Raw genomic sequence first — 12,893 nt, forward strand, 5'->3', positions numbered from 1 at the left:
TATAAAGTGCTCCACAATCGATAACATCATCAAAGCGCTCCAAGAACAAGAGGCACAATGCAGACTTCTTCTTGGCGTGAGCGCGCGCCCTGGAAGCCACAGATGCACGGCTATGCTATGCGTGGCTTTGCCTGCGTTACGTCAAGCGATGCCGACAGCGTACGAAGACGGCATGCGCCGGCCCGACCCCATGAAGGGTTCCGCACTTAAAAAGCAGCAAATTTGCCGGAATTCGCATACACGTGCAGGACTGCGTAACAAGTCGAAGACGTTCGCACAAGCCCTTCGTCCTCAATATTCACTGAATACTCTTGTGCCATGATTAACACCGTCAGAGTGCACACCTGTGACATCACATGTTATTTCTGTCTATTTAATTCAACGTTTGCATGACAAGAAGCTTCAAATAACGTGAAATTATGCCGAGACACTTTGTGTAAAAGGCCGCGATACCTCGTATCTCATCTTATAGGTTTCTGGCATTGTAGCCAATCAATTAATGCGTAGCTTAGTCAGTAAGGTCCATCGCTGCCATTTATTCAATTACCATAACATAGCTACACCACAGCTATATACATGGCAGGCGCGTCTAGCTGTGGTGTCGCTCCACTGATCCCGAGATTGCGGTTTCCATTCTTACTGCGGTTATCACGTTTCGCTGGATGCAATTAGAAATACTCGAGTACTTAGACATATATACGCAAGTGACCTCAGGGTGGCGAAAATTAGTTCGGAGAACGTCACTATAGCACGTCTCATAATCCCATCGTAGCTTTGCCATGGAATATCATTAGACACTATTCTAAATAAGTTCGCTTTTTCATTATTTATCGAATTCAAGGTAACTGTGCAAAGTAAAACTGCGTGGCAGAGCGTATCAGACGAAGCCCGAGTAAAAAAAGTTTTTCCCGAGCTCTTTCGCAAGCCATTTCGCAATTACTGTAGTGTATCGCCAAGTAACCGGCTCCGTGCAGATGTTGCGCACAACTGTACTGCATCCGCTAGGTCGCGCGTGTTCAGCACAAACTCCCCTTTCCCATATTATCTGTCCCTCTCACTCCTAGCGCTTACTCCTCACTCGTGCAGACGCATGTGGCGCCTCCTCCCTGTATTCGCTGTTATACTACCGTGAAAAGATGGCTTCGGCAGCAGCACGGGTCGACCCCGCGGGGCACTGGAGCGCTCCGTTGCCCAGGACGACGGAGACGACGTGGCCACTCTCACCAGCTGCGGCGGCTGAGAACCCGCGGCGCCCAGGATGCGTCGGCGTTTGGGCTCCGGGTCGCGACCCCAGAGAAACGGTGGCGGCTGCGGCGACTGGGACGCCGACATCACGTGGCCATGCCTGCGTTTTCGCAGCTCCTCTAGCATCCTGTCACGCCGAAGCACGGCCAGGTCGCGTCTCTATCGCACCGATCGCATTGCACGGTGCGCCCCGCATTCGGCCGTATAGCGGCGACGCCAGCGAGCGAGTAGGGCGCGGCGCGGCTCTGTAGCCAGGACGCGCATTCAGAGAGCGGTTCCGCGTAACGGGAAGAAGCCGTACGGCCCGCTATCGGGATGCCGTCGCTGACTGGGCCGCTCGCCGGTCGTAGTTATCAAGCGAACGGCCTTCTTTGGTGTACAGCCCCCCCCCCCCCTCCCCCCAGTACAGCCGACGAGACGGCCCTGCCGCTTCAGCGAACGCGGCGTGGTACCACTGCGTCATATCTCGTACTCACCTCCTCTTTTTTGTTTGTTTGCTTTTGCGATTGTTCTTGCACAAACCATGCAGCGCCGAACATAGCAACATGTGGTCCAGCACTTCCTGGTCGGCACGAGTAATCGCGCGCAAGAAATCACTGCAAGCTTTCATGCACTTGTTGAATCGAGCACATGAGTTTCGGCATGCAGTCGGTGCTAGCATCCGACTGGCGGTGCTAGGATTCCCCGCTGAAACAGTTCATAATTCATTCTCTCGAGTCCCTCTTCACTTCTTAAACCGCAATGGAACAGGCCGAGGAAAAGAAACATGAATGGACTGAGAAACCAGCACTTTGCTGTGTTTCATTCGATCCTTTATTGTCGCAAATGGAGCAAGCTGCGACAGTTCGGTGGACCTGAATTCATTCATTTAGAATGTTTTAAGTGCTGGGATTTACGTCCCAAAACCACGATTTACTTATGAGAGACGCCGCAGTGGAGGGCTCTGGTGCTCCATAGTTTCGCATGGAACGAAATACAGCCGGCGCCATCGGAATTCGATTCCACTGTTTTACAGCGAAAGCTGTTATGAGACCACTTTTCGGGTCGCGCGCAGTTGCATGTTGTCCGCCGCCGCCGCCGGTGTCCGTAACCACATCGCGCGAAATTAGAAAAAAAAAACCTTGCACCAATGACACAGTGGGGTTTGAACCCAGGTCCACTGGGTGCCAGCTTAATACGCCGGTGCTTGTAACTTGTTGTCAAACTTGCCTTAGGCAGGCATGTCCTAGCACCAACGGCTCAGTGGTCCGCTGGGTGCCAGCCCAGTATTTCACCACTGAGCTACACCGGTATTTTTTTCTCTTTATCGCCTTCTTGACTACAGGTCAAGTTAATCTGACAATCACACATCACACGTATTTCATGTGTGTTAACGCATCAAACAAAGGTATACATCTTCAACACAGTCTTATACACATCTCGCACTTTGCTAAGAGCTTCCACGAAACACTCATGAACGGATAGAACTCTTACATCACAGTGTCTGTAAGATAGCATGCTACGCCAAACCGAGTGAAGACCAAGTAAGAAAATAACATCCAAATGTTGCACAGAACTATCACAAGGCAAAAAAAAAATGGACTCCATGTGGAGTAAGAGGTAAATCTTTCTTTAATGTCCTCTGTAAAATGTCCCCAAAAAATGTCATTCTGACAATGAATAAATACATGTTCAATGGTCTCGGGTTTGTTACACAGAAGACAGCTCCTTCCCCATGGTACAGACATTCCTCCCTCTTCAAGCCACGTTTTCACTGGCAAGGTTCCCGTATGAAGTTTGAAAAAAAAGGTTTTCGCATTTGGTGGTGTCCACATGTTTTTCACTCGCTTCAGTACGTCTTGTCTATATGATTTTTCATACTTTGAACGGTACAGGGGCACAGGAAACGCATTCTGTATTAGGTTTTTCATAAGGCGCTTTCACTTTAGTTAGGCAATCTATCGAAAACCTTGCCTTTAATAAACGATACGAGAATACAACCTCACGCAAGAACGGTGGCAAGGTGTGTTGTTCTTCCCTGTCTGAAGATACAGAGAAGTCAGGCATGTGGTGCAATAGCGTTGTTTGAAATAAAGAACATAACAAAGAGTCTCTCTGGTTTCTTATTAGCAGGAAACTTGACATTACCTGGTTAAGAAACCGATGGCAAAAAGACAGCCCTGCTTGCTTAACACGCCGAAACAAGTTCGTTCTAGATGTTCGCTCTCATTTAGAGCTCCAGATAAACGTGGCGAATATCGTGCGGAGTTTATTAATCTTTTTACGCGTACAACTGAATACTTGTAAAAGGTACATAATTTTAGCAGCCAGAAACACGTTACATACATCTGACCGAGAGAAAATTGATAAGTCACGACCGCCCCATTCTTCGGCTGTCACACGCAGTTTTAGCCTTTTCAAGTCAAAACGCTTCACTGCCTTGATACCTGTCCAATGGTACCCCCTAGGTAACGAGTAGGTGTCGTGAGCCACTGAATATTTCCAAATGAACTGGACGTGAGGTCCCAATTACCATGCCATAAACCAATGCTTTTTTTTCTTTGTTCATTAAGCTTCCCCTCGTGTCACAAAACATTTCAGTGATTCCTAATAACGAAGTGACACTCTCCCTATCAACAGCAAAAAAGGCAATATCGTCGGCGTATACCAAGGCACGCACTTCACATGACTGCAACCTGAAACCATTAGTCTCTGCGTGGTAAATCACTTTCTCGCACAGTGGTTCTAAAAATAGAGCAAAAAGCAAAGGACTTAAAGGACACTTCTGGCGCACGAAGGGAAGTACTTGTATGCGCTGTGATAGTTCTCCATTTACCATTAAATTTGTGGTTGAACTTTTGTATGCCGACCTAATACCTTTACATATGATCGCACCAAGACCAACGTACTCAGCTAACGGGAAGAGTATATTGTGTGGATCTAGCCTTAGCTAGATCGATTTGCAACATGGCACTTTCAAGCGTGCAGCTTCACAATACTCCAAAATGCTTCTGGCGACATGAATATTCGTGAATAAGCTCCTACGCTTGATGCCACAAGTCTGATGTGGCCCGACAAACTTGTACATAACTACTTGCAACCTCCTAGTCAAAACATTTACAAACACCTTATAATCTACGTTTGTTAGCGCCATTGGCCTGTATCCTGTCACTTTGCGTAAGACATGTTGCTCTTTTCCTTTAGGAATCAGCACAGTGTGCGCCTGATTAAACAATGGAGGCGGAGTTCCTCGATCTAAAGACTTTGAAAAAACTTCGTGCAATGCTGCAGCCATATCCTCCTTGAACGCCTGGTAAAAGGCGGCATTAAGGCCATCTAGACCGGGCGATTTGCCCATGCCAAGATCATCGACAGCCTTCTCAATTTCCCTATTCTAATAGACATTTCCAATAAATTTGTATCCTCAGCATCATGTGTCGGCATTTATATCAAGAACACAACTACAAAACCCGGCTCCTTTGGCTCACGATAACTAAACAATTCTTGATAGTACCTTTCGAAAGTTTTCATGATATGTTTATGTTCTCTCAATACTTTACCATTCAATTCTATCTCTGGTATGTCGTGAGCTCGAGCGTATGCCTTTTCATCTGACAATGCTCGCTTTGTAGGGGCTTCACGCACGAGGATCTCTCAGCTCTTGCCCGTATAATTGAGAATTTATATTTATCATCTTCAAGACGTTCAATTTTGTTTTTGCATTCTGCAGTTGATGTGTAAATAATCTCGGGTTTTCCGCTTCAATTTTCACCAAATCATTTAGCTCCGCCCAGAGCTACACCAGTGCTTGTGAATTGTAGCCAAACTTGCCTTATACAGGCTTGATGTCGGGAAAGCAATCGCGTTAATACGACTTATAAAGCGTTTTAAAACAGCGAAAGAACAACCAGTCGTCGCACAATGCGATTAGCACAACGAGTGGGCCGTCCAATGCTCTAACCCATTACAAAAGCTTGTTCTTGTTCTACTATTAACTGTGGCTCATACACACTACAGCCTTAACTCCTCATCGTCGTCAGCCACTACATGGACAATTGGCACAAAATTCCTTGCAAGTGTTTAGCGGATACCACGCTTCTCAGAAGAATGGCGAAAATAGCATAGCGTATGCCGGTCTGATACCCGAATGAATCTATTAATAATGCCCTATAGTGGGTACCAAGCAAGTGCACTTGCAGTAGTCACCCAATGAGTGTTTTAAAAAGGCTCTGAAAGGCCACTCTTCTAGCTGTTGCTGTGAATGCGCTGCGCCTACCGCGCAGGCCTGGTGTTTTTTTTTTTTTCTTTGGGTGGGGGGGTCGATATCTGTCATCGCTATAGATTATGACAGTGGGTGTTAAGCGGTCTATTATAAGTTATCAAAACGAACTTTTTATTATTATTATGATGACCCGACACGCTGGTCGCCAGTGGCGTCAGTGTTGAGGTAAGAAGCACGAGGTTGCCAGATTAATTGTGGCCATGGCGTTTGCGTTTCAGTGGGGGCAACATGCAGAAGCACCCGAACGCATTGTGTTTGAATGTACGCTAAAGGACTCCAGACGGTACAAATCATTTTGAAATGTCCTCTTATGCAGTTATACCAGCATATAAGGAATGGAAAAGAACGTTAGAGACTAAGCGGATGGATTACACTCTGGGAAAGTGCTATCACTGCACACCAGCGTGTGTAACCACTTCGTGTCAATCAAGATTTCGTGAACGAAGGGCCGATAGAAAAGCGTTTTAACTTAAGGTAGCCTGTTCTTTTTCGCAGAAAAAGTGAAAGGACGCCTCAAAAAAAAAAAAACGGAGTTTTATAAGCGACACGTGAAAACGCTGTATTCTCCCTTTATCGATATTGTTCTTCTATCTTATTTCGAAATGTTTTTTAAGCTACTCAATAACGATAAACAACTCGCCATGCCTACTTACTATTTCGAATATGGATGCACCAAAATGAAAAACAAATCTCTGCGCACTCCTTTCTCGACACCAAGTCTCAAAGCGTTACATGTCATGTGAAGTTACTCAGATTGCGATAACATGTCATAATCACAACAGGCCCAAACCGCATCGTCCTTATGAGGCACGCCGCCGACGGGGGCTCCGGAAATTCGACCACCTAGTGTTTAAAGGGGCCCTGAAGCACTTTTCAAGTAACCATGGAATGAATTCACTAAAAGAGTTTATTGCCTCATGAATTCAACGCCGCAGAAATTTTAGGAATCCGTCCAGTACAAGCGAGGTCACAAAAATTTGTCGCACGCTGCGATCGCATTTTTTCTTCTCTCGTCCCGACGAAAGCGCTGGAAGCTAAGCAGGGAGGGATGACAAAGGCAACGAAAAAACGTCACCCCACCGCAGCGGTGGTCTAGTGGCTAATACCACTGTCACACGGGCACCCGCGAACATTCTGTAACTCCCTCGTCCTTACGACAAAGAAGATGGGCTCCGTGTCACACGGCCACGCTTACGGAAACGAAAGTAAACGGAGCAATTACGCAAACGGTGTTCGACGACCTCCCTTTGGAGCGGAACGAGGTACTCTCGTCCCCAGTATCTGAAGGTAAGAAAAAAATTCGAACGTGAAAATTGGCACAGTGAGTACAATAATACACTTTGGCAATACTAAACGTTCTTTTTTTGTTGTTGTTGTTGCGTACTCGTTCATAACGTGTTTGTTTACATATACATACGCTAGCCGGAGTGCAGCTATTCTTCACATAGTGCCCCGCCAGTGGGGCCGGGCGCCGCCATTTAAAAATATTTCGTCCATGCGTGCGGTTGTTGTCACCGTGTTTAGGTTTGACCGTGAGAGGAATGACTGGCAGCGCTGCGTTATCATTACCTGCTTAGACGGCTGCAAGAATGGGTAATGGGACTTAACTTAACTACTTGGAGTGTGCTCACGATAGCAAAAAACACAATAACGTTCATACACGGGCTACAAAAAAACTATTCGTCGAGAACGGCGCAGTGTAAACAAACGTAGCGTTAGGCACAAGGTGGCCAGCGCCACTGCCAGCATCGCTACATTTAGCGAATGCGCTTTCATTTAAAAGAATTTAATTTTTTTTGTTCCCTTCAGACCTACTCAATATTGTGTTTTTGTAAATACGACATAACGAAGATCCACAAAAAAGCATCTAGAGTTGAAATTAGGATACTTCTGCGAAAATCCAACAGCGCTGGCTGAGCCCCCTCAGGGCAACTATGACAACCTTGTCATTGCCATGTGGCACTCCCACAACTCAATTTCCGTCCAACTCTCTAGGAGAAATTTACGTTGACAGAGTTCAACAGAGTTAAGTAGTGGCCGTGTGGCAGGGGTAAAAGGCACTCGGCTGCTGACCCGCACGTCGAGGAATCTAATCCCGCTACGGCGGCTGCATTTTCGATGGAGGCGAAACTGCTGTAGGCCCTTGCGCTAAGATTTGGGTGCACGTCCAAAAACCCCAGGTGGTCAAAATTTGCGGAGCCCTTTACGGCGTCTCTCATAATCATATGGTTCTTTTTTGGGGCGGGGACATCAACATCCACCTATCAATAAAAAAAATACGTCACGCACGCCTCGTGACGCTGTGCACTTTTTTTTTTCCTTTCCAATACGCAGCTTTTTTTTCTGTGTGATCGTGCGTGCCTGCGTGGAAAAGTCGCGGCCTCCCACGGCGATCCCAGTAACGCCCGAGCACGCCACGTTCAAATCAACCAATGGCTGATAAATGGCTTTCTACGAATGAATTTCGAGCGTCTTCCGTCATTTGTCGAGAGAAGAGAATGTAATTTTTAGCTAACTCAGACGCTTTATTATGAATTCGAGGCCGCGTGCTGCGCTGTAAAATTTGGCTCACTTGTTGTCGGGAGCCTCTGCTACCGATCGGCAGCGTTTTCTGATCGTTGTTATGCCTGCGAGTCCACAGCGAACGGCCGTGCCTCTCAAAAAAAATTGCCTGCAGCTTCCCTCGGAGGAACACTGAGGAGGATGCGGACCATATAATTGGTTAACGGGGTGTTAAAGTGCGACTTACTTGGGTCGATGGCTAAATTGGTTAACGTGGTTGTGAAATGGGGTGTTAAATTGCGACTTACTTGGGTCGATGGCTAAATTGGTGAACGTGGTTGTAGGAGGGGGTGTTAAATGAGTGAACACGTACACACGTATGCGAAAGGGCGGCGCTGGTCGAAGGGACGTCGATCATTGTGTTTGTGGATTCGTTGGAATTCATTTCACCGCGACCTTGGACGTCGACGCGCCGTACAAACCAACCGACGAGCGGCAACTGAGCGAGCGAGCGCCGACCTTGAGTATATATACAGCACGACGGCCAATGCACTGTCAGCTGTTGAATGTTCTCGAAGCGCGACGCCACATGCGCGTCCACTGGAGAATCAGGAGAATTGTAGATGTCGAACGCGGTATGTAGAGGAGGAAGGGTGCACAGATGGTGGAGGAGTGAAGCGCGCGCGGTGTGTAGAGGAGGAAGGGTGCACAGATGGTGGAGGAGTGAAGCGCGCGCGGTGTGTAGAGGAGGAAGGGATGCACAGATGGTGGAAGAGTGGGCGACGGCGCGTCGGCGCATGCGCGCGCGTCAGCTGTCGAATGTTCGAGAAGCGGTGCGGACGGCGCACTACAAGGCGCGAGTATAAGATGCTCCGCATCTAAAAGGCAATCTGTGTCAAGGCCAGCCCGCAGCCCGCCTGACGCGATCAACAACTCAACGGCGTCAGCACGCCACGGCGTCTTTCTGTCGGCGCTTCTCTGGCGTGCACGTGCAGTGAGTCAGCCTCGGCAAGCGACCCGTCGAGTAAACAACTGGCGTCTTCATGTCTGGGGGTCTGACGCATTGCGCGGCGACCCCATTGGAGGAGTCTGCCCTGACGACCAGCGGAGCTTCTGATTGGACATTTTGGTTGTGCCCGGTGCAAATAAAAGAAGCCCTGCGGCGCGTCGCGATCGGCAGTCCTAGGTAAAAGCTGACATGTGTGTGAGAGCGAACCCGTTTGAGAGCAGACCTATGTGTTAGAGAGGAGAGCTCGGCTCTTCGAGTCTCTGTCGGCCCCAGTGCCGAATTTGTAATGCCTCTGTATATATGCTGTACATAAACCTTGTTTAACTCACCGTCGTCTCGTCCGCTCGTCTTATCAGCTCTGCGCAGAAGCAGTCGCGAGCTGATAAACATACGCTACCAAACGGCTGGTGACCTTCCCGGCGGAGTTGGAAGCAGTGGCGCCTTCGGGACCGTGTTGGCGTCGCCGTCTTTCGCAACAGTGGTGGCTTCGGCGGGATCGGTCCGTCTTTCGCAACAGTGGTTGGCAGCTGCGGGATCGGCCGGCGTCAGCGACATCGATGCGGTGAGTGCCTGATGTTTTCCCCTCAGTTCACCAGACTACTCTAGCTCAGGTTGTAGTAGTTTAGAGAAGGGCTGTGTGAAGCATTGAAGTGAGCTTTGATCGTTTCAAGCCAAGTCGAAGCGCTTTGAAACCAAAGTTAATGCAGAGGGGGTAAACACGGGAGTGTGAAAAATTGCTTGCGCGTCTTGCCAGTAGGCTTATAGTGGGTACGGCAAGTAGATTTTTAACAGGGGCAAACAGCAAGAGGCTAGTGTGAACGATGGAGAACCTTAAAGTGAAGGAACTCATCGAAATTTGTGAGGAACTCGGCATTACTTTGGGCCGTGCGAAACGAAAGCAAGCGATCCTTGAGATCATGAAGGATGAGGGAGTGTCGGCTGAGGAAGTCGATGAGGCCTGGGTGGATATCAAAGCACGCCGTGAGGAGGCTGAAAGGCGAGAAGTAGAAGCTCGCAAACGTGAAGAAGCAGAAAGGCGCGAACGTCGCGAGCGCGAGGAGGCCGAGAGACAAGAGCGCCTAGAGTTGAAACGACTAGAATTGGCAATCCTACAGTGTTCGCAGGCGCCTAGCGTAACTTCTCCGACGATTCAGGTCAGCGGTTTTAGAATTCGGGACCAACTGCCACCGTTCGTAGTAGGCGAGGACATGGCGAAGTATCTCGTCAAGTTTGAACACGTCTGTGAGCGAAACGCTTTGGAGCGGTCTCTTTGGGCGCAGAACCTGTTAGCTCTTCTTCCCGGCGAAGTGTCCGACGCGATAACTTGCTTGTCGAGGGAAGCGTTTGAGAGCTATGACGAGGTTAAGGAAGTGCTCTTAAGACGTTATAAATTGTCACCCGAGGCTTTCAGGCAAAGGTTCCGGTATGCTAGAAAGGGGAATGAGTCACACGTTGACTTCGCGTTTCGTCTTAAAGCCGATTTGATTGAATGGCTCAAGGGCGAAGGTGTGTATGACGACCGCGATAAAGTGGTGGAATGCGTTGCATTGGAGCAATTCTACCGCTGCATCGAGCAGGATGTCAAACTTTGGCTGCAGGACAGACTTGGTGAAGTACAGCTAAACAAGGCAGCAGAGTTAGCTGAGGAGTATTATACTCGCCGAAAGTTGCACAGCAGGGCAGTGCGCGTTGAAAAGGATGAGAGAAAAGAGGGCTTTTCAAAGAAACCTGATCAACGGAGACCCGCTCCGCACCGTAATTTCAAGAAGGACCCGTCTCTTACGAAGGACAGTGTAGGGGAAGGGCAAACAGAAGCGGAGAAATCGAGTGAGGTTTCTACCACACAGGCATTTGAATCGGAAAACAAACGGAAGCCGCTAATCTGCTACAACTGCAAAAAGGAAGGGCACATCGCGAGAAACTGTCAGGAAAAGTTTGCCTTCGCAACAATCCGAGAATCGGAAAAAAACATGCGGTTGTTGGAGCCGTATCTCCAAGAAATTAGGGTGAATGAGAAAACGTGCCGAGCACTTAGAGACTCAGCGGCAACCATGGACGTTGTCCATCCTTCATTGGTGTCTCCGGATGACTTTACAGGAGAATGCGCGTGGATCAGGCAAGTCGCCGAGGAGCAGAGTGTTCGCTTACCAATCGCCACCGTTGTCATTGAAGGCCCGTTCGGTAAGCTTCGCACCGAAGCGGCTGTGTCTGCCGCGCTAAACGATCGTTTTCCTTATCTTTTCTCCAACAACTCAGAGCAGCTTCTCAAAGAGCAGGGCAAATCGTTCTTCCCCAACTTTACGTGCATGGCCCTCACGCGATCGCAAGCGCGGAAGCTATCGCGGCAGCTTGATCTGGTTCAATGCAGTGAACTCTCAAGTGACCTTGTCGGCGGGTCGACGGAACCCCAGAAAGGAAATTTTCCGCATGCGTCATGTGAGCGGTCACGCGAGCGGCCCGTCGCGGAAGCGGCCGGCGAGGTATGCGCAGGGGGAGACGACATGAGCCATTGAGTCAGAGCGAGAGGGTTGCAACGCTCTCGCCTGTAGCGGAAAGTTGGAGCGAGCTGCCGAGAGTTGATCGAGAGACTCTCATTCGAGAGCAGCGTGAGGATCTCTCGATTGAAGCGCTAGTGGAAAGCCACAAAAACGCGGCACAAGTGCTGTCCAAGGAGCACTACGAGAAATCTGTGAAGAAGCGCGCTTTTGAAGTAGGAAGTCAGGTAATGCTGCTGCAGCCGTCCAAAAGGAACAGGCTTGAGGTTGATTGGGAAGGGCCCGCCAAAGTATTATCGAAGCCTTGCGATACAAATTATGAAGTGAAATTAGGAAGGCGGCCGGACAAAATTTACAACTTGATGAAACCATACGTTCAACATCAAGCGGTCGTAAATCTGTTGTTGAATGCTTCAGAGGAAGAGGAAGCAGAAATTTTGAGTTCTAGTGAGGTAATTGAAGGGGGATCGAAAGTAATCCGGGAGCAGATAAACCTAGAGCCTAGCTTAAGTGAAGGAGGACCTGAAAAAGAGGACCTGAGAAAGATTGGTTCCGAGTTTGAAGACGTGTTTTCGGACCGCCCCGGAAACACGAGGGTGATCGAACACGATATCGAGCTAAGCGGTGAGGAGTCAATCCGTAGCAAGCCGTATTGTTGTTCCCCTGTGCAACGTCGCAAGTGTGAGCCGCTCTTGGTGCCGCATAGGTATCGTCGCCTAAAAGTGGCCGGTTACTGAGATGGAGCATGTTGCTCCACAGCGCAACTTTGACGTTCGCTAGAAAAAAAAAGGGGGAAAGCTAAACGCTAATGCAGGTGCATTGAGCAGTGCGTTCTAGCTAGTACCTTCTCAACTTTTCGGTTTCTCGCTGGCGATTCGGGGCAAAATTTTGACCTCATCACGACCTGGGCTGAGCGCTCTCGTTCAGAGTGATCTCAAGGGGCCAACTTTATGTGGTATTCTAATTCGTTGCGTTGTTGTAAGTGTGAAAAATTCAAGTTCTTACTTTAAGAGTCTTGTGTCCCACATGTGCCTCTTGATGTAGAGGGAACAAAATTCCGATAGACACGTAGATAGGTATATGTTGTACTATACTTTGTCTGGTGTTCTGTTGGGTGACCGAGGGCACTTGCTTGTGTCGTGTGTTGTCTGTTGTCGAACCGTTCTTAGCAAGTTGCAGAACCATCGACAAGTGCTGAAACCGAAGATGGTCAGAAGAGACGAGCGAAGTTGGCCAGCAAGTTGTGGCGACAAGCCAGTGGAGCTGGGATCTGTCGTCAAGAATGGGATGTGTTCCGGGAACAGAGTCTGGAGCTGCATTCTCCCCATGGCCCTGGAGGCGAACCTGGAGGGACCTGGCGAACGAGCGCGCCTGTCATCCG

General features: G+C 48.9%; 1 protein-coding gene across 4 annotated transcripts in view; it reads right to left on the reverse strand.

The window, feature by feature from the left end:
- BEAF-32 (Boundary element-associated factor of 32kD) overlaps positions 1-12,893 on the reverse strand; it is a 97,670-nt gene that overhangs the window by 22,938 nt on the left and 61,839 nt on the right. For 2 of the 4 annotated variants that reach the window (XM_075893631.1, XM_075893630.1), the window contains exon 1: positions 1,128-1,606. The exons of the other annotated variants lie outside the window; for them this stretch is intronic. In XM_075893631.1, the coding sequence (XP_075749746.1) occupies positions 1,128-1,371 (244 nt within the window). In that variant the 5' untranslated portion in view covers positions 1,372-1,606. Of the gene's footprint in view, positions 1-1,127; positions 1,607-12,893 lie in introns of those variants that run through there. 4 annotated transcript variants of the gene reach the window in all.

Source organism: Rhipicephalus microplus, chromosome 4, assembly GCF_043290135.1.
Source record: "Rhipicephalus microplus isolate Deutch F79 chromosome 4, USDA_Rmic, whole genome shotgun sequence".
NCBI classification, from domain to species: domain Eukaryota; kingdom Metazoa; phylum Arthropoda; class Arachnida; order Ixodida; family Ixodidae; genus Rhipicephalus; species Rhipicephalus microplus.